We start from the raw sequence: 22169 nt of genomic DNA, 5'->3' as shown, positions 1-22169 counted from the left end.
TTTATCCATGAAACTGACAATTCAGATTTCTGTTTTGTAGAGGAGGTATCATGACAGTGGGGGTCTGGTTCCTTTTGGGTGGGTGGGTTGTTCTTTTTTTTCTTTTTTCCATTAAGCTGTTTTTTTAATGGTTACATAGGTGCTTGTAAAACTGTTCATATACAGTAGTGTACTGTTAATGCTATTCCAGTAGTCTAAGACCTTGCAGAGGAAGACTTCCTGTTCTGAATCCTTCAGATTTTGAAAAAGGAATTTTAAAATTGGTGTTAATCTACAGTGATTCCTCTGGAGAATAGATGTTAGCAAAGGAAGAGTTTCTTTGAAGTAATTTGTATATGCAGTCAGAGAACTGCTTATTAACTTGTAACTATCCACTCGAGCCACCACATGGCTAGGTTAAAATGATAGTATCGTGCATTTTGCAAAAACATTAAGATTCCACGATACTAAAGCAAAACCAACTCTCAGAATATACTTAATACAGCATGCAAGAAAGAGGATAGACCGAATATAATAGTGAAGACAATTTAAAATACAGTTCTGATACTAAATTTAGATCGAGTTATTGAGGGCATAAGTTAGGCCTTTTGTGTATATTTGCTTACGTATGCTTAAACTGTGTGCATAGGTACAGATTAAAAGGCCACACATGGAAACACTTTGAAGGTTTATTGTCTAGTCTGCAAATGGAAACGAGGAGCAGTCCCCCATGTCTTCATGTGTTATGCCCATCTTTACTTTTGATTGTGCCTGAGAGGGGCTGCTCTTGTGCTTATCTTACAGAGAGAGAGAGAGAGAGCAAAAAATGTAATTTAAAATGACCCTATTAGCTTCCCCATTCAGAGTGCAGACCTATTTTTAAAATTGCATATAGCACATTGCAGCCGTAGAACAATATCTGTTGGGTTTTGTGGGAATTTACACAGACTTAAAGCATCTACAGATCATGCCCCATCTGGGGATAGCTAAAAGACGAGAAGCAAGAAGAACTGGCTTTCCTATGACACAGACATGGGCTTGCAGTTTGTTGTCGTGCTGTTTAACCTTATTTTTCCTTCTCTATTCCCTGTCCCATTGGCTGTGCGTTTCCAGCCTCTGCAGTAAGGGAGGCAAGAATCCTGTAGCCGGGAGACTTCTGTAATCCACAACCGAATTTCACCCAACAATGGTCCTTTTCCACATACAATATTTCCATGCAACACATGATTGTATAATTAAAGGCTGTGCCACAGGGTACAGGTTAAGTGCTTATCTAAAACCTTACAACACTCAGACTAAGTAGTTACCACTGGCAGTTCATCTTATGCATGGGTCACGATGTGCTTTGCCAATCATTTTTATGATTCCCTGTTACTCAGGAAATACCACGAATAAGGAATTGTGGATTCTGTTCCTGTGTAAGCAGGAAAGCGTGGGGTATCTGTAAGATGGTAGAGTCACGCATCCTGAAAGTAAACAAGTGGGAACTTAATTTTGCTGTACAGCACTAGCTAGCTGTTTGCAAAGGAGCAGCAGTCCCTTTTGGGTTTTAAGTTTATACTACATTAGTTTAGAAATAGAGGCCAAGTTGCAGTCTTGTAATTCAAGTTGTCACCCATTCCCAGAAGTTCTCAAAATTCTTTGAATACAGAACTTAAAAGCTATTGATGGGAAGCAGATGTTGGTACGTGCTTGATGAAAATGCGTAATGCTCTAAGGAGTTTCTATTGCAATAAAAAAGGGGGGGGGGGGGGGGGCAGGGGGGCAGGCACAGATAGATAATGTGATAAAAGTTGTCCATTCTGGTTATAGGAGCTTCCTCCCAAATTGCTGGTGAGTTACTTAAAAAGACAAGCAGAAAACTAGTGGTTTTAATTTAGATAAATTATTGTGCATAATTCTTACTAGCACTTGGGGAGGAAGAAGTGAGAAAAGCTTTTGCAAACAGGGATGGTTAAAAGAGAGATTCTTTTAGATCCCTTGGATCCCAGACAGCAGCAGATCCTTCCTCCACTCCAAATGCTGGGCAGTGGGCTTGATGCTTTCCTGTTCCCATTAGGTAGGTGGAGCCTGGCAGGGTTCCAACCACCCACTCTCCAACTAAGAAGAGACAACAAAAGATGTCAGCTTCCCCAGGGAGATCTTAGGTTGAAAATTAAGATCTTTGTGGTTCCTAGAGAGCAAGGAGCTCAAGTTTTAAAAAACTGAACTAGGTCTAAATTCTGAAAGCTCTTAACATCTCTCTGTTCCTTCTATAATCCTGTGCCATTATCCCAGTGACAACTTGTGTGTCATTCATAGCATGTAATTTATGTGAAACAGAGAACACAAGTGATGCGTTTATCCTTACTCGGAACTTTCATCCTAATGGATTTGTAACCAGATCAGCTTTGAGGTCCCTTAGGATGCTCATGGGCAAACCTAAAACTTCATAGTGGGTGCTCAGCCCTCCAACAGCCCAGGTTCTGAGGGACAGCCCGGTGGTCCTGAGAAACCTGCCCTCTGTGTTCACAGAAGGTTGATCTCGTTGCTGAAAGCCAAATGAGAGCTTCCCTAATGCTGAGCAAAGTAAGGAAGGTAGGAGCTCCGCCACGCGAGCTGGAATACCCTCCAGAAAATGAAGACTTGAAAGGTTAAGGGTTACAGGTGATTTAAATATATTTAACCCTCCCTTTTACACACACACACTCTCTACCCCTCAGCTTATTTCTTTTCTATTATTAGCACACAAACTAGTGACTAGTAAACAATCTCTTTTCTACCTAGTTTATTCCTTTTTCATCTACATAAGGTTCTAATATTTTGGGCCTTTACTGTAGTTATACTCTCTGGTATTTATCATGGACCAAACAACTTCAAGGAAAACAATTTCTGCCATCCAAATGCCTATAGGGTTATTTTGAGGGAAAACAACTGCATCCTGCCACAGCTTAGTTAACATTTCACTTTCCCTTGAGGATTTCCTGTTGGCTGTGGCCCAATGTTAATTATGTTTTTATTTCTATAAAACAAAGCTCTGCCAATGTGTCCATGTTTATTACTCACTGTGATCTTTTTGTTTCTTGCCATTCTAACAGTGTTTAAAAACTTCACTATTAAAAACTGACTTTCTTGCCAAGGAACCCTTTAATGGAGCTCATTCTGTTGCAAAACAACGTTCATGCAGATCTGGGTGGTTCTTAAGGCATGAAGCTTTTTCTCAGGAAAGCTTAAATGCATATTATTTTCATAAAGAAAATAGTAAGTTTTCTCTGAGCGCAATTTTTCAAAATGTTGGACAGGTTCGGATTTTGAGACCACTCTGAAGGTGTTTTTCGTTCAAACAGCTGTGTGAAGGAACTTAAAAATAGCTTCTCGAGTTTGTCCAATTCATTGTAACGCTGTTTGAGAGCTGCCTTTATGGCGAGGTGCAGGATAGTGCTGGGAAGCATCACGCCAGCGGAGGTAAGCTGTGGGGACTACAGGCTCTTGGAACTAACAATCCACCTGTCCGCTTCAAATATGTAGCGTACTGGGTTGTTTTACAAATTGAGGAAAAACCTTATTTTAAAAAGGGAGTCCTTTGGAGAATACAAAATTTCTTCTTTCACCTGTAGAATTTTACCTCATTCATTCAGAAGTGTAATTTTTCCACCTTTATGTGTCTAAACCAGAGTCACATGGAGACACAAAAACAAAGCACAGACAGTGACCTTAAGACAGCAGGGACTTAACACAGAGGGGGAAAGAAGTTTGTAATTGAGTAATACTCTGGAATTTACATACAGGTTACTTCTCCAGCAGCCTTCAGGTTTTATTTACTAATACCCTGCACTTAATTTCATAGTTTTGTAAACTTTTAGTTGATGCATTTTGTTTGCTTTTATGTACTTGCAGGTATTCTCTACTAATAAAGACTGGCTCCCTCATTATTTGTAATCCCGTATTATTTACTGCTCAGCTCATTTAAAGCATTAACTCAAAATAACTTGAACATTACACATCAAATGTTGTTGAATTTATAGTAAAGAGCAACAGAAAGACCAGTTCTTTTGAGGTTTTATTCTACAGTGTAGCACGCTTTGCCTTTTCAGTATATGAATTGTATTTTAAGGTTGATTTCATATAAATTAAATTACTGGAGTTTCCCATCTAGGTTGCGTGAACTCAGGGAAATACTGATATTCAGCACACTCTCTATTTGTATTCTAGTTAGTGCTTTAGAGATGTTTTGGTTTCCGTTTCATTTGCCTGCAGTTAATCTTTTTCAGATGCCAGTATGATTAAATGCACGCAGTTGTCTGACAAGGTTGCCTCCTGAGTATTGAGGCAGAAATTCAAATAAAGTATTCCTTAAATAAAATTCCTCAAAGATGCAAGCAATAAGCTTGAATAAGTATTTTAGGTGCAATGCCAAGGAAGTTGTCACGTTGAGTAGAAGTTCGTTTATATACTTACATGTGCGTGTCTGTGCGTTTGTCCTCTGTATACACTTTAAAATAACCAGAAATTTAAGGTATGTTGGTAGAGCTTAGAACACAGTATTTTTGTTTCAAATGGAGATCACTTTATTGAAACAGTGAAATCGTGGGCTGTTTCAGGAGTTTGTTTTAAAACACAATGAATCTTGCTGGTAGTAAGGGAGCTTTATTAAGCTACGTGTTCCTGAACATGTAGGCTTAGTTTGGATGTGGTTTATGTCCTGTGCACATTTGTCAGTGTCAGGGAGAACAGCAGTTGCTTTAAGAAATAGAGCCTAAAATAAATACGTAATACGGTAACACTGGAGCAGTGAACAGATAGGAGCCCATCTATTTGAAAGGATTTTGTTTTTTCCTGCTAGCTAACATTTGAGTTATTACTGACAATGTATGTTGGCTGCCGTTTCTGGTAACATAAATTCTGTTGAAATCAGTAAGTTATGCAAAGACTTGTTGCTCAGTGAAACTCTGTTGCTTAGTTAGTTTAATGTATTTCAAGGTACTCTTAAATAATGTTCTTTTGTGGCAACTTCCATGCCCTTGTCTGCCTACTCTAGGTGTCAGACTGTGTAAAAATGTTACGTTTCTGCTCTTTGAAACTTTTCCAGAGTATTTTTACAGGTATCGTTGGGGAACAGAAAAAGGAATAATGCTGCAGCAAAGTGGGCATCTGGTCCTTATAATTATAAAATACCCAGACATGATAATACTCATCTCCAATGAAAAGAGAACAACTTCCTGAATTAGTAGCCTAATTAACAGTGGAAGTTTTAAGCAGACTGAATTCTGCAGTGCTGGTTGAGATCTCTGTTGTCATGTAATGGAATGCTTTTTGTGATAATTGTAGAAAAATAGGTTAATGTCAGTTATATGTAAAAACCTTGTTTTCTTGCCTGTTACGTGTCTGTCTCTTTTGTATATTTTTTAAAGTTCCTCTAACTCCACCTATGATCCAAATCTGTCTCTTCAGAAAAAAGCTTTTTAAAGAGTTAATATTTGTTTTAAATTCAATTTACACTTTTGCTGTGTTGGTCAGTGTTGCTTTTTAGGACTCAGAAGCTCTGTGGCTGTTCCTGGCACGTTCAACTTCAGTGCTAAAATCAGTGTCATACGGATTTAAGCGCATTACGTTCAAGCCAAGCTAAGACCGTTTCTGTGTAGTAGCTTACGTCTTTCAGTGAGTTAAAATAATACTCTGTAGGAAAACAAATGTCTTATACCTGCTGTTCCTCATGATTTGACTATAGATTCTAATTGCAGTCTTGTCTAGTTCTCCTTAAAAATCAGGTATTGTAACAGAGGCTCAGTGATGAAGAGGTACATAGGGAACATGTCAAACGTGAGCTGTAATGAAAGCTTTCAGGAATGCATACAACATATATAATCTAACAAATATCACCTTACTTGTGGGGCATGAGAAAGGAGATTTTGTGGTTTTTAAATGGTTAAAATGAATTAAAATAGCATGAAATCTTTTGGTGAAGCAAGGCCCAGCTCAGGTGTGGGTCCCGGTCTCCTGCATGCCAGTGCTGCTGCGTGTGCCCCCCAGCCCTGCTTGCTCTGCTCCGAGAAGTCACTGTGTCAGCAGCCGCTCCCCTGGGACCAGGGCTGGGGACTCCCCTGGCAGCCTGGCTGCTCCCGGCTATGTTAACAAATACTCTTTCTGTCTTGACAACTTGGCATTACTATTCAACGAAGAAAAAGACTTTTGAAACCAAATCAAAGGGTTTTCTTTTATATGCTTAATTAGAATGACTGTGTTTACTTACTGGTTCATGCTCTTTCCAGACAAACACTTTAATAAAATGTCCATCTTTGAAATTATTGACCAAAGAAACCTTTCTTCTCGTCACTGTTCTTTTTTTCCCTTTGCTTCAGCAGGCTGGGGAGAAATGCCTACTGTCCACACAAAGAATGAAGCTTCTTGGGGAGAGCCGTCATCCCCTTCTGCTGCAGTTGATAATGGCACTTCAGCATGGGGGAAACCCCCCAGCAGTGGTACAGGGTGGGGAGATAATCCTGCCGAGTCTGCAGGGACATATGGAAGAACAAATGCTCCAGCTGCTGCCCCAGCACTGTGCAAACCAGGTACGTGCATGCATGTTACTGTCACAAGAGGTAGGGGAGAAAAGCCAAACGTGTTTGTTCTGACCCTAGTTTTAAACAGCACTTCTGGGTTTCTGTGCGTTTTAAGGTGGAGGTTGTCTTAGTATTCTCCAAACTGCATCAGCTGTCTCAGAACATTGATAGTCCAGATACCAAATCATACAAAATTAGGAACATACTGCATCGATCCAGTAAATTTAAAGGTATTCTTTAGAGTAGTTTTGTGTACCTTGAAAGTGGTATAGTAGAGATGCAGGAAACTGAAACTGCAGAAGAACGTGAATAGTAGTTATCCCTAGGTGTCTGAAAGGAACCTGTTTGGGTATGAGAAGCAACTGAGCTCAGTCAAGATAGGATTCATTCTCATAGGAAAAGCAACACATGAGAACGACTAGTCCTAACCTCACTATCTGGTTAAACTGCGGGAGTGGATATTTTCTTCAGCTATTAAAACTGTTCACAGGTTCAGGAACATCCCGAACTACTTATTACTGCTTCACAATTCCTAACTAATTGATAAAAATCATCTCTAAATGCCTTGAAGGCTACAGTACTTGTTTTAGACTTCTGTTTTCACCGTGGAAGTCTTTTAAGTTTCACTCTTGCAAAATACTGTACTGGGGGATCGTTAGAATACCCAGAGAGCCTGAAAAGACGGGTGAGTTCTTAAGGTGAGCAATCCCAGCTTTAAACAGTAAAAAGAATAAAACGGAGCGATGTGACACAACCTTGTCACTGAATGTAAAGTATTCCCTGCAGCCCACATGCTCCTTTCAGATTCCATAGTTCTGAGATGAGAGTGAGTTTCTGACCATTAATAACCTCAAAATTTGGTTTTGTTCATCGGAAGAATGTGGCAGCTAAAATGGTGCGATTCATTGAAAACAAAATAGCACTTAAGTGTGTGGTCAGTACTGTTGGTTCCTTGTTCCTAGGAGACTGGAATGACCATGACCACAGAACTTACTTGTTCAGAAAAAAGCAAGACTTGCTGCTGCTGAGCTTTTTCTTCTGTAAAGTATTTAAAGAACTTTTTCTTTTTTGCTCACTTCAAGGAAGGCATCCTTATAATTTAATGCCGATTGAGCTACTTGATGAACCTCTGTATCTCTTGAAAATAATCCAATGTTCGCATAATGGATATGGTGTAAAAGGATATTTCTGTGAAATTTGCAGGAAATTGAATAAAGGGGTTTTTTCCTTCCTCTTTGCTTTCCCTCCTCCAGCTTCAAAATCTATGCAAGAAGGCTGGGGCGGTGGTGGGGATGAAGTGAATCTCAGTACTAGTCAGTGGGAAGATGAAGAAGGAGATATGTGGAATAATACTGCTTCACAAGAGAGCAGCTCCTCCTGTAATTCCTGGGGGAACGCCCCGAAGAAAGGACTTCAAAAGGTAAGACAAAGATACTCTCTAGAAAAGAGTGGAATTAGTATAACATTTCTAGAATTAAGGTGTCGCAAATTTTCTGTTGCTTTACATCTGACCTCTTAAAACAGACCCCTGACACCTGAACGCTAACACAGCTTGCCACTACAGTGGTTCAAGTACAGCCTACCTGGTTTCCAGGGGTAAATGGGAGATCTTTGACTTCAAGCATGTCAGGTGCTTTGGGAATTTTGTTGTTGTTGCTTTTGTTTTCTCTAAGTTCTATAAACTTCCATGTATTCTGAAGAAATGATAATGTGTTAACAGAAGAGGTGTTAAGGGGGCGTTCAGACACTTCCCGTGGTGGTAGAAAAGCAAATAGTAGTTTGTGGTGAAATGGTTCGACATAAAATGCCTATTTCCTATTATCGAGGAACAGACAGATAATTGTAAGGTGTGTACTGGTATGAGAACAAAGCAAACTTGTTTTAATGCCACACTCAACCGAGAACATAGAGAATGATGTTAAGAAGCTTTCTGTTGCACAGTCTCTGTTTCAGGACAAGGCCAGGCTGTAATTTAAAGGAATTGGGAATGCATTTAGCCAGTTTGTTTGTTATTCCATTAGCCAACAGTTAGGCCAGTGATTTGATCAAGTATGGTTGTTTCTTGTACTGTCCGCAGCCCAAAACAAATCCACGCTTGTCCCTTGGTACTTTCTGGAGAACTGAAAGGAAGAGACTTCTTAAGGATTTTGTGATAGAAAAGCTGCACAGAGATCTTTTAAAGGTGTTTATCTAGACGCTCTTGTTTGTTTTTAAGAAAATACACTGAGTAACATTCTTAACTTCAAGGTTGCAAACTTGGTTTTGGGAATGTTTTTCAGGAAGTGTTGTACTATTTCAGAAACTTTTATTTGATTATGTTTTTCTGCCAAGGTTTAAAATGAAATACGTAAATTCAAAGGTGGTTTTAATTCAGTGGTCAGCAAATCAAATACTAAATAGTACACTGAACACCTATTCAGCTGAGATAAAATTTGTACACTTTGTGGGGGAAGAGAATTGTAGTTACATTGATCCGGAGGGTTCTTCAATACTTTCTAAATTAACGTACTAATCCATCTTTCAGTAGCATGTATTATTAACACGAAAAACTCACCATGTATTTTACTCACTAGTGTGAGTATGGGAACCAGCCCATTAATGGAATCTCCCGTTTGTTTACTAAGGGCATGAAGACATCTAGCAAGCAAGATGAGGCCTGGATCATGAACCGTCTGATAAAACAGCTCACAGACATGGGCTTCCCTGTGAGTAGTGTTCATAGCTGGCACCTGTGGCTAGTTCTGTTCTGACTTTTGGTGTTTTAGACTGTAGCTACAAAAAGTGTCTTCAGTTTCCTCCTCAGGCCAGGAAGGAGTTCTGTTACCGGCATTTAGACATTAATCTCAGAAATCGGCCATAAGCTAGTAAGGTGCTCTCTGGGATTGCTCAATGATACGGTTAGCATGATGACCTTTATAGATCTTTTGAAGTTCAGAGTTTCATAAGAACAGGCGTTACTGTGAACTTCAGTAATAATTCCACTCTTATTCCCTTTTTCTTACTAAACAGGTGAAATTGGAGTATAGCTGGGGCTTCTTTAGAGAAAAGCATGTCTTAGTCATACTTAAGTTGTCCACAGAAAACAGGAAGACATTTAAATGGAACAATCTGATTTGGTCTTGTAGAACTGGCACTTAGTTGACAAACTGAAACTAACTGAATTGTGAGAATTGCTAAAAGCAGAAAAAGATGTGCCCAGACACTGTTTGTGCCACTGAGTAAATATTAAATTCAGTACTTAAGAGAAATGCATGTTTTCTCAGTTTGTTTTGAAATCATGTAAGCACGATTACTTTTTCTCCTAACACGATTTGTCTTTTTTGACAGAGAGAGCCAGCGGAAGAGGCCTTGAAGAGCAACAATATGAATCTCGATCAGGCCATGAGTAAGTATCTGTGTAACTAATTATTTGTTTCTTTAAAGCCACACAGGAACCATTCATGATTCTGAGAGTTTGATCTTATCCAGATCAATCGGACAATATTTATTTTCTTCCTTTTGCTTTTGCAAGCAAGATCTACTTCTCTGAACTACTGTTGGCAAATTCACTGTCTTTGCATCACTTTTTTCAATATATTTCCCCGTTCTGTGAAGGTGCTCTGCTGGAAAAGAAGGTGGAAATGGACAAGCGTGGAATGGGAGTGACCGACTATAATGGAATGGTCACCAAACCCCTTGGCTGCCGCCCACCACCGATCTCCAAAGAGTCTTCCATGGACCGCCCCACCTTCCTTGACAAGGTAAGTTCAGAAATACGTATGGGGTTTACAGGTCAAAACTGTGCACAGTATAGAAATATTGTAGTTTCCACTGTCTGTTTAGAAAGCTGTAGAGGGAAATGTGATAGATAATTATATACTGTGTTTTATTCCTTTTCTTCTCTTTTTTTAATCTTGTGGGGAATTTAGTCCTTGTGGAAAGGACCGGTGATGTAATTTCCACCTAGAAATAAGCAACAATTATCCCCAGTGTTACACTTGAAAACTAAAGAATCAGTAATGCAATGGAACTAGAAACGGGAAAAACAAAGAAACGGAGCACAGAAAACCTTTCCCTCTGTAAGAGTCCTTGCCCACATTAGCGATCAGGCAGGACCAAGGCCAAAATCTTGAAGAATTAGGCTCCTAATTGCTGTTTCAGTTTTGAGCTCCTTCTAGATTTCGGTGAAAGTTCACTACTTAAATAGGACTGAGGAGCTGAGGTATTTTTAAGTCAAAGAGCAGACATGCACAATCATAAAAAGCTTCTCCGATGAGCTTCCTTTTCTGCGATCACGTATGACAAATTTACCAGCACCGTTTAATGACTGAAGAGAAAGCTCCAGAAGTACATCATGGTGTCCAAGATTCAAAGTGACTAAAAAAAAAGTATAGGGAAAAGCGGAGCCAGATCCTCGGTAGGAAACAAGATTTGCAACCTGACAGAAAGTCTTACAAAGAGACCTGCCAAATCACTTTGAAATCCCCCCGAAATTTTTTTAATAAGGAAAGAACAATCTTTGGTACCATTCGTTATTCTACGGTTTATTTAAAATGTTCATAAAGATGGGGGGTAGGGGGTGGTTTCTGAATGCAGAAATTGGTAGTTTTCAGAAACTGCTGAATCCAATTCCTTTTACATAAGCTGTTTACAGGGTCTGTTTTAAAAAGTTTCTCAACTCTGAATAATGGTTATCTTTCCAGTCCCTCCACCCTGTGTTCTCTTACATTCTTAACTATAGCATTATCCTTAAAGTTATGGCTTGTGTTGTGATGGATTCCCAGGTGTTGCGCTAAGGAAATGAGCGTGGCACTGTGCTAGGACATCTGATAAACACTCACCTTTTGATGCAACTATTGCTCTTTCTGCTTTCATACAGTCTAAAAAGCATGCTGAAATTTAGTGCTGGTACGATGCAAACTGTAAAGTTAATTTGACTCATGACAAATGCATCGTACATAAGTATGGAGTATTTATATTAATAAGGAAAAATTAGCATCTAGATAAAATTTTCTTATGTTCTTACATATCAAAATTTTTTGTGATGGTTCAACTTCTGCCACAGTGCATTGTAGTCTAATGTCGTGCCAGTTTCCCACAAAGATTATATACTGGAAAACTGCTTTTCTGCTTTTGGCGGGATAATAACATTTGTTCTTTCTGGGCTGTCTATTTATATCGAAGTGATGTGGTATCCATTATGTTTGTTGCTCCCTAAACCAAACCAAACCGATGATGTATTTTCTGCAATGTAAGGCTCAGCCTGGCTCTTCTTCCTTCTTTTTCTCTTCCTGTCTTGTAAAGTTCATTCTTAACTATGGCAAATTGGTATGCTTATGGCAAACTTTAATGAATATGTTAATTGAAAGATCTCTTTCCTGATGAAGATCACAAAATCCATACATGTGTGCCAGTTCACCTTGTCTTTTCTAGGGTGACCGTATCTTGAGCAGTAAAATTACTGCCAGAGAGGTGCATTATGTGCAGCATGATGCATAACTATGGAAACATGTTAACCACAACTATTGAGAAGGGAGTACTAAAGTCATTAATATTCATACAGCAAGTAAAAGCTGTCAGCCCGGGAATAATCTATCACAGTGACTTTGTTATTAACAAAGGGAGTAATCCTAATCTAGATATTTGTTAGTTTATCAGGATGTTGAGCAACTTGTGAAGTGAATTAAATATAGTTTCTAGTCTAATAATAGATAGCTTTTTCCGAAGAAATTCTTTCCAGATTTATGGCTCATGCTACTAGAGCAACTCCTCTTCTCCAAAACATTTTTTGCCCTTTGAGGTACTATTTCAGAGCACGAGCCTGGAGCTGTCTTGCTTTCTGCTCAGGTCACCCTTAGTTGGTTAACAGGCTCTCAGCACAGCTGCCCAAAGTGCTCCAGCCGATGTTCCCTATTTTACTTATTGTCTTATAACAAGTCGTTACCATTTTGCTTGGCTTTGAGTCATCAGTAAGTTATGTGAGCTTCCTCTTCCTGAAATTGTAGGATGGGTTAGTGTGCTCATTGCTGCCACTCTTCCGCAGCTGATTCTCTCAGCTCACCTGAGCTGAGATTCCCATGAGTTTTCTCCTGCATTTTCTCTGACAGGTAAAGCCAGCACTTACTTTTTTTTTTTTTTTAACCTTATGTATTTGAGGAGAGAGAATTTCCAGCCCTGACATTTGCTTCTGAACCTACTGAATTCCCTGTTCTCTCTGGATTAGTAGCGGTCTGCGCAGCTAAGCTTCACCTTTGAATGTTTGCTTTCACTTGCTCCTCAACACTTGCTGCAGATACTCTTCATTCTGTGTTACACTGAGTCAATCTTTGGCACTCAGTGCTTTGTGAATTTATTATTTTTCAGGATGTTATCTTGCCCTGTAGCACCATAAAAGGAGAAGGGAGAAAATCCAATGGCTTTGAGGAAATAAAGATCCAGCCTAGCAGTACCCTGATACGTGATCTCAACCACATTATCTTATACTTGGTGGCGAGCATGCTGTACTTAGGTATCAGGTTTGCTTGAAGATGTTACCTGATGTCTTCTGGAGCCACCAAATTTGTAAGAAAAGCATGTAAGATTTTTCCTTGAAGTGTCCTTAAAAATACCAGAAATAAGCCAGGAATGCTTCAAAGGAACTTTTCTTGAAAAGTGTAGGGATTTGGCTTGGGTACCACACCTGAGTACTGGGGATCAAGTCTGGTGCGTATTCTCACTGCGCCTGTCGAGTGATCTTCTAAGCTCTGAAGAAAAACATGGTGGTTTGCCGATCTGCACTGACCACCTTGGAACTTGGAAAATCTTGAACCATACAGAGGCATCACTTAGTTTTTTAGCATAGTCAGATGCAAGTGTTTAACTCCTGACCATTGTATTAGACGTATGTGATCAAAAGTCAGGTCAGGTCTCTGAAGAGAAGTAACATCAGCCTGCTTTGGCACTGGCTCAGCTTTTCCTTCTCTGAAGGTTCTGTCAGTTCCACAGCAGACTCATTTTCCTTCCTGCTCTTCTCCGTCTTTGGGTTTTTTATGCCTTCTCCCATACTGCCAGCAGAGTCCCATCTTCCTTTGCCCTTATGCTGCTTCCAAACTTTCCCCCAAATTATTAAGCATGTAGGAGACTGTGAAATGCTCACCTTGCAAGTTAAGTCTCCTTTTCACTACTCTTATTCACTGATCAGCTCTTCCTCTCTACTGTTGAGAAATTCAGGTCTACAAGCCTTGATGCCTGTTGGCTGCAGTCACATTCTTCCAAAAATCATTCTGACTAGGCATTTTCCTGGTTTCTAATTCGAATGTACTGTATGTTGGGCTTTTTCAAACTTATCCTTCACATTCTGATCCCAGTTGTCTCTGGTGAGTGTGATTGTTTTTTCTTTGCCATAACGAATGTTTTTTTTTTTTTTATCGCTATGCTTTCATAGGCCTTGCAATTAGGTGATGACCATCACTAGAATTTTAAGGTTGACTTTAAAATTCTTCTTTCCTCCATCTCTGCTTCCTATGATCCAAATCAAAATCAAAATTTTGAAACCTCTTTCATATTCCCATGTTTTCAAAATTAAAATATTAATTGTGTCTATGGTTTTGAGTATTGCATTTCCTGCAAGTTTCTTTTGCCTGTACTAACTCCTGTCAGATTTGAAGAGAACTTACTTTGAGGTGAGATTTTAATACTTCCTCTTTCAGAAGAGTGTTTTTCCTGTTTTAAGAAGTTATTAATAAGTATTTTCTACTAACTGCTTCTGTAGCAGACTTTCTATAAAGACCTCTGGCAAATTCATCACTCTCACATCTGTCTGTTGGGACATTTTGATTCATGATGTGGCCGTTGTTGGCAGGTGACTGCCAAAGTGCCCAGAAATCCTCTGCTAAATTGTCCATATCTCACAAGGCTAAAAAATCTTTGAGTAAGGCTGCTTCCATTCTGTCATGTTTGGTACATGAGACTATTGTGAAAGACTTCCAAATGTCTAGAAGTAATCACTGTGGCGCACCAGTCTGGTGCTTTGCATTGGGTAACTGTAGAAGGAAATACTACTACTGGTAGGATTTTACAGTTGTGTCAAGTAGCTTCAAAAAAGTTAAAAGCAGTGCTGGATCGAGCATGATTTTGATGATTCAGATGTGTAGGGGGCTTATTTAATTGATTAACCTGAGGGAGAAATGTAACATAAATTTGTAAGAAAATCACTGAAGAGGAAAGGTTAGGTAGAAAAGATTGTTCTTCAGGAAATAATTATTACAGAAAGGAGCCTGAAAAATAATGGGTCACAAACCATTGTAAGCAGTAAAGGTACCACCTGGTCGAGGTTGAGAATGACTGATGAGTACTTTATGTTGACAGACTAAAATACTTTGTTGAATGAATTGCTTTTAGTTCCACTTCTAGAGCACAGATCTATGCAGCACAGTGGGCACCTTAGGAGAAGTTCAAATTAAAAAAAAAAAAAAAAAAAAGATCAAAGTGAAGGTGAACAATGTGATATCAACTTGCTACAAAAGACATTTGCTGCAGTTCAGCCAAGGAACACACTTGTGAAGGTGGCCTGGCAGCATTAGCCCGCCTCTTCTGGAAATTAGTTGTCTGAGTCTTCAGTGTGGCTTGTCCTCCACTGTCCCTTGCACTGCCTATTTCCAAAATGAGAGAAAAAAAAAAAAGTCAATGAGACAAGACTGGAATAAATTTTGGGGCAGGGAGGGATTGCGTTGGTCTTTCATGGTCAATAAGTCTGTTCACATAGGAAATAATGGCATCTGAAGGAGAGAGCACGCACGAAGCTTGAAATTATTTTCACTTTAAAGGGGGAAGGGTAGAATTGTAAACATATGTCTGTGATCTGAGGAGAAATCCTTGAACCTGTTACTGTCATGCAAGCTGCAGTTGTTTGTGGAGTGTGACTGATGTCCAGTAGAATGTAAAATATCTTGAGCTGCAAGGCCTTGGGGATATCATTAGAAAATTTCAGTGTCCCCCTCAGGATAGTCAGATAGCATGTCAAGTGTCACTTTGCCTGATAGCAAAGAAACTTTTTCTTTGCATCAAAGGAGAGCTGTTGAAAATGCATTTTTCAGGATTAACTTAGAACGTAAAATTTACCAAGCGTGCTTGCTGCGTTAGGTCATTTGTTTGGGTATCTGGTTAGCAGACCGCGCTGCTTTTTTAACAGAGATGGTTTATCAGTATCTCACAATCTTCTCGAGCATTGACTTTATTGGCTGAAATAACCTAGCTCCTCACCTATTTAAAAGCCTTTCTTTGCAATGAATATATTGCCTGAAAAACACCAGTCCAGCACATTGCAAATTAAAGATTTTTCACTCTGCCTGGTTTTGGAGCTCTACTTTGTACACAGTGTTATTTGATCATGCTAGCCGCAGGCTTCCCAGACATCAAAGCAGTTTGAGATAGAACTTGGTACCCCACTGTAATACTAGCTAGATATCTACCTGTTTGATTGGGGATTATATGATTTATTTTATTTTCTGACTTACTGTTTGCCTCCCATGGGGGCTGCCTTCTGTGCATCGTATCTATGTTAAGCCATGGCTCCTTACAGCCCAGTTATTGGAGGGGGATCCTTATGTCTTCCTAAAATCTGCCTCCTCCTGGGGGATGTTCAGGCAGCATCTTAATCGCTTTCCTAAGAAGGCTATATAGACAGCACTGTCATTATTGGTTGTAAGTGTTTTTGTGTTCATCGGGTACGTTAAGAGTGTAATGTTTCATAGTGGGTAATAATAACTCAGCACTATGTGAATATTAAAAGAGGCTCATATGTCTCAGTTAGGAAAGGGGATTAATGCAAAAATGCTTTTTTAAGAGCAGAGCTATAATGTGGAACCAAATACAGACTGGCGTCAAATAAGCTGATCTGGCCTTTCCCAGGTGCTGGGTTAGCAAAAGCAGCATGTTGTCTGTCTGTGCTCTGCTCTGGAGACTTTACCAGGCTAACGGACTTCCCTGAAATGTGCTGGGCCTCTTCCCTTTCCACCTTTCACTCTGGTGGAGAAGAGAGGAGAAAATCTAAGGGGGAAGGCGGCGATGGCCACATGATAGCTCTGCAACCAGTTGCTAGAATCCCTCCTCTCCTTTTGGAGAGGTGGGTGAGGGTGACTGTGCGTTTGTGGATTAAGTGCAACGAAGTAAAGAAAAACAGTACCTTAATCCTATTTCTCTCTTTCTTCTCCCTTCCCTCCATACTTTTCATTCCTTGTTATCCATACCTTTTTTTTTTTTTTTAATTTTTTTGCTCCTCCATGCTCTTTTATATTTCCATGGGACACTCTGTGCGCTGCCTGCCTCTGGGCGCCGCACACAGCTCACCCTTTCTTTCTCCAATCAGGATGGCGGCCTAGTGGAAGAGCCCACTACTTCACCATTTTTGCCTTCACCAAGCCTGAAGCTCCCCCTTTCAAACAGTGCACTCCCTAATCAGACCCTGGGCGGGATTGCCTCAGGGCTGGGCATGCAAAACTTGAATTCTTCTAGACAGGTAAGGCGGCTGGGGGAGATCCCAAGTTGAATTTCAGCTCTCTTGGACTCGCTGCTAGTGCCCATCACTTCCCTGGGGAAAACAGTGCTTTAAACTGAAAGTGTGTGCAGCATCTTTGTTCATGTGAAACACCAGCGGAGAAACTACCTTCTGTGTAAGCGTTTCACATCGTAGGACATAAACCAACTGCTTAGTTGTAATTAGCCTGCTAATTACATGCATCCATTGAAAAGAGACTGTAGCGTTACGGATTTATACCACTGAACCCTGATATAGCTGTGCCTTGATTGATGTGAGGTTTTTTTCTTTGAGGCATTGCTAATTGTCACAGACTCTAAGGCAGAGACATGGCTCTAATTCGTCTTTCCTGGCTGGCATAATTATTCAGTGATGAGATGGGTGAGGAGTGATGGGGGCTTTTTTATTCCTGCTGTCAGTATCAAGACAGCTCATTGCTTTGACAGGTGGTGAAAGGAAACCCTGCTTCTAGTACCTCTGGTCACGTAGAGCAGTACGGCCAGAGGGGTGTTTTGGCCCCTGCATAGAACATGGTGAAAGGGAAAGACAAGGAAAAGTGGTGGAGGGGAAGATGGATAAACACCACAGGACTGAGAGGCCGTAAACTACTGTTGATTATGAAAAAGTTACTTTTGCCATATAAATTGAAAGTTCCACCAAAGATAAGAAATAGCAACACAGAAAAACTGTCTCTCATTCTATGGCGGCTTTTGTTGCATATGCTCTTTGAAAGTTAGGTTCCTGAAGGCAATACTTGTCCAGCACTTAGATCCCATTAAGCATATCTTTCAAAAGTGGAGACTGCACTAATACCATGTCTATTATCAGTAGCTTTGTAAAATGACTAAATATAAAAACTGCCTAATTTAAGGATTGCGATGGTTTGAGCTTAATGACTGCATTCTCCTCTCCCTTGCTACAGAAATACAAACATTTTTGGCAAGTACTTTTCATTGTTCATCTTGTGACCATCTAGGGTCATGCATCCGTATAAAAGCCACCTTCAGCTTCAGCTTACCTTTTGCTCAGGCATCTGTACAAAGATTTAGAGGTTTGGGATGTTTGGTACATGGCAATCTTGCCATGCCTGATTCTAAACCTGACTGTCGGTGTAGCCTGTATGTGCTGGTTTCTTTGTCCATGCCCGTCATAATCACTGAGGATAAAGTCTGCACAGATAAGTAACTTCCAGGTTGTATGTTGAGTGATGTCTTTAAATGCCAATGTCTCTCTCGTCCTGCTGTAGATACCGAGTGGCAATCTGGGTATGTTTGGCAATAGCGGAGCAGCACAAGCCAGGACCATGCAACAGCCGCAGCAACCGCCAGTGCAACCTCTTAATTCATCCCAGCCTAGTCTTCGTGCTCAAGTGCCTCAGTTTCTATCCCCTCAGGTTAGATGACACTTCCACTCATGAGTTTTCCCTTTCCCTGGAACTCTTCCATACGCACTCTCCTCCATATGCATTCTGTCATGCTCCTGAGGCTTTGCAGCTACTGTTGCCCGGCTGTGTCTGTGTTGATTTATTTACTAGCCTGTAAACATGTTACACGGGTAAGATTGTCTCATATGTCTATTTTGTACATCATCTGTGTGTGCACATTCATGTGTTCCTTTTTGCAAAAGTAGTGTTTGTAGAGAGCTGCGGAGTTTGTTCTCAGCTCTTTTTCTACAAGTGAGTGGTTGAATATGATTACTAGGATTTGCATTAGAGCCTCTTGTTAAGTTTTTGATAGTTCTAGTAGTATTTTTCAGCTGATGCCTTGTGACACTTACTAATGGCTTATGCAGTTGCCAGCATTAAAAGTAGATGTACAATGTTTAATACACTGCTCTTTCTTAGGTTCAAGCACAGCTTTTGCAGTTTGCAGCAAAAAACATTGGTCTCAGCCCTGCACAGTTAACCTCGCCAATTAATAATCCTCAGCATATGACGATGTTGAACCAGCTCTATCAGCTGCAGCTGGTAAGTTAAAAGACATGGCAAATATGCCTTCAGTTCTGATTTAGAGCTTGAAGATAAAATAAGAGAATGGCTAACTAAAATTTTAAATGGGTGTGACAGATCTCTGAAACAATCAGATGCTGATTTCTTTGGTAGTGTTTCTTTATAAGGAAACAATCATGTGTTTTGCCTCAGGCTTTATAAATAGTTATTTGTGAAATAATTATCATTTACAGCTGATCAGTGGAACTGAGAAATCAGTTGTCTTTCTACTGGTATGAGTAACATAGTATATTTTCAAACAGCACTGATCTGTGTATTACATGCCAGTGTATGCAACTGATTGACTAGCTGGGAGATTTATGTTGCAACATAATGAGAGAAATCTTGGCAGGGCTGGTCACCTGAGTTACCCAGAGAACTCGCTTTGGTTGCCTCGCTAAATAATGAAGTGTAGGGTGAATTTCCTATAACTAATGGAATGTATATTAAACAATCATGTGATGATAACTACTTGGTTTTTAGAAGTTGTGTACTTTTGCTATATTTGCAAATTCTACGCGTGTGTGTGTATGAAAATATTTAATTAGATCTTAAGAATATTTTAAAAAGAGGTACTGCTAACAGTAAATCAGTATTTGCTAGGGTTAAACATAATATTGAGGATGACAATGTAGTTTCGTTGCTGATCTTAATGTGCTAGTCAAACTCTCATTAGCAGCAGTGATACTATTGTTTCTTTCTGCTTATGTTTCCTGGTTTTGAGGAGTACAGCACTGACCTCATGCCATGGTACTAATTGAACAGTACCCGGCTACTTGAACAGAAATCCTTTGGGGTTTAAATTCACATGTTTCAGAGAAACACCTTGAAAAAAATAAATTACTGTCTGGTTAACCACATTAGATTTGTGGCTTTTTTCTGCAATAAAGCAGCACAACTGGTTAAATACAAAGTGTTGTCAGAACTCAAAATGGCCAAGCCAAAAATAACTGTTTGTATGTATCCTGTTTTTATAATGTTATAAACTTCTATTTACATTTCTGCTTTTTAAAATATATATAACATATATAGTAAATAATATGTAACAGTTTTTTAATATATATGTATATAAATGTACAGAAAATATTTTCAGAAAAAAAATATTGGTTCCTTCCTTTAACAACTACTTAATGCTCACAAACTTACTCATCAGGTTTTTTATTGATGTCTTTGGTTTAAGATAAAACAAAAAAAAAAAAACAAACACTGGACTTAGAAGATACATTTGTAACAAGATTGTTACTTTTGCTTCCTTGACTATTTTCAGAAAACTCCAATGTTTGTTTTTTTCGTTTAATAGTGTACCAGAGTTCAAGCAAGTTTGTTTGGCTTACTGTATATGTTAGGACCTCTGACCTCGCCTTTCTGTCCCCTAGGCGTACCAACGTTTACAAATCCAGCAGCAGATGTTACAGGCTCAGCGTAATGTTTCCGGACCCATGAGACAACAGGAGCAGCAAGTAGGTTTGCCTGCCAGTTCAATCTCACCATTAGTGTTCGGTTTCAATAGCTTAAAGAGATTGTGCTACATTATACCAAAGCAGCCAAAGCATCCTTAGACACAATAATCAGTGCATGGCTTGAGTACTGAAAAGGAAAGACTGCTAGAGCAATAAAGCTATTTCACAACATTCATTTGTTGGAGGAAAGCTCTTCAACCCTTAATATAGTCAATTTTTATTTGTAAAGAAATCTATTGTGTTATTTCACTGTAGAGAAAGGCACAAGAAGTCTAATGTCTTTTTGTTCAATTGAGCATTTATTGATTCTTTTTCTTGCCAGGTTGCACGTACAATCAATAACATGCAGCAGCAGATCCAGCAGCACCAGCGCCAGCTGGCACAGGCCCTGCTTATGAAGCAGCAGCCGCCCCCTCCACATCTATCTTTGCACCCCTCTGCAGGCAAATCAGCCATGGATAGCTTTTCACCCCATCCCCAGGCTCCCGGCCTACCTGACCTGCAGACCAAAGAGCAACAGTCTTCACCGAACACCTTTGCTCCTTACCCTCTTGGTAAGTGTGTCCTTCATTAAAGCAGTTCCATATGAAAAAGAAAGAGGGAGTATATTTTGTTAATTCAGCATCTAAATCTTTTGCTCCACAGTATGGCAAATACAGAAATAAGGATACATTTAGTAAATAAAGCTGAAGTGCCAAAACAAAATTGTGGTACCGCATGCCTGCCTGGTGGTTGTTCAGGCAAGCTGTATCTGCTGACCTGTGCTCTGCCCACAAATACCAGAACAGAAGATCTGCTTAATTAACTATCTACATATGTTGCTATTTGTGAACTAAATATAAATTAACAGTGTCACGTTGTAAAATACACCAATGTCATATTGCTAAATGGGAATGTCATCTGGAAGGTATGCAAAGTCATCTTTCCGCTCTCATCAGTGTTGGTAAGGTGTCAGGTTTGGTCACGGTATTTCAAGAAAGATGCAGATCAGTTTGAAGGAATGCAGCAAGAGTGCTGTGCAGATGATTAGATGTTTCAAAAACATGGCTGCTACGGGAAAAAATGGAATCCTCTGCTCACTTTAGTCTAAAGACTTAAGAGACATGGTAATCTTCAAAAATGTAAAAGATTGCTACAAAGACGTTTTCTAGCATGTGGCGAATGCTGAGGGGTAATGAACTTCTGTTGCATAAAAGGAGATGTAGTTAAACATTAAGGATCACCACTTTGCTATAAGCAGAGTAGAGTACTGGAATAAATCATCTGGGAAGTTTCTGAAATCTTCACTGGTCATTCTGTGGTAGGTTAGCCATAGATATGTCAAATATGACTGATGTCAAAATAATTGATTTGGCCTTGAGACAGGGTGAACAGAACAATCTTTCAGACCTGTTTTCTGTGTGATTGTTTGATGTATGCTACAGACTTCATTTATGACATAAAGGAATTAATTCAATCTCTTTGTGACTCTGTCTGTGCTATGTACAATGGAATTGCCAAGCTTTATCTACCGTGCAGCAGTTAAGAACGTAATTCTGACTGCTGTGGTGAGCTGTTATAGTGGGGAGCATCCAAAGGCAAAAGAATTATGAATTAAAGGCCTAAGTCTAAGAGGTTCTTATCATATCTCAGCTTCCTGTCATCTGCTAACATTCAGGATAATATATCAAAAAGGACCCAGGTTCATGTCACAAAGCATGTCAAAATTATTC

General features: G+C 39.6%; 1 protein-coding gene across 1 annotated transcript in view; it reads left to right on the top strand.

The window, feature by feature from the left end:
• Window positions 1–22169, top strand: part of TNRC6C (trinucleotide repeat containing adaptor 6C) — a 109177-nt gene that overhangs the window by 72751 nt on the left and 14257 nt on the right. The window contains 10 exon segments of the mRNA XM_040579594.1: window positions 6321–6527; window positions 7772–7938; window positions 9143–9223; window positions 9846–9903; window positions 10113–10258; window positions 16843–16992; window positions 18257–18403; window positions 18854–18976; window positions 20374–20457; window positions 20780–21011. Of these exon segments, the coding sequence (XP_040435528.1) occupies window positions 6321–6527; window positions 7772–7938; window positions 9143–9223; window positions 9846–9903; window positions 10113–10258; window positions 16843–16992; window positions 18257–18403; window positions 18854–18976; window positions 20374–20457; window positions 20780–21011 (1395 nt within the window).

Source organism: Falco naumanni, chromosome 1 (assembly GCF_017639655.2).
Source record: "Falco naumanni isolate bFalNau1 chromosome 1, bFalNau1.pat, whole genome shotgun sequence".
Lineage (NCBI taxonomy): Eukaryota > Metazoa > Chordata > Aves > Falconiformes > Falconidae > Falco > Falco naumanni.
Note: the sequence above shows the minus strand (reverse complement) of the source record. Positions and strands in the feature narration are given on the sequence as shown.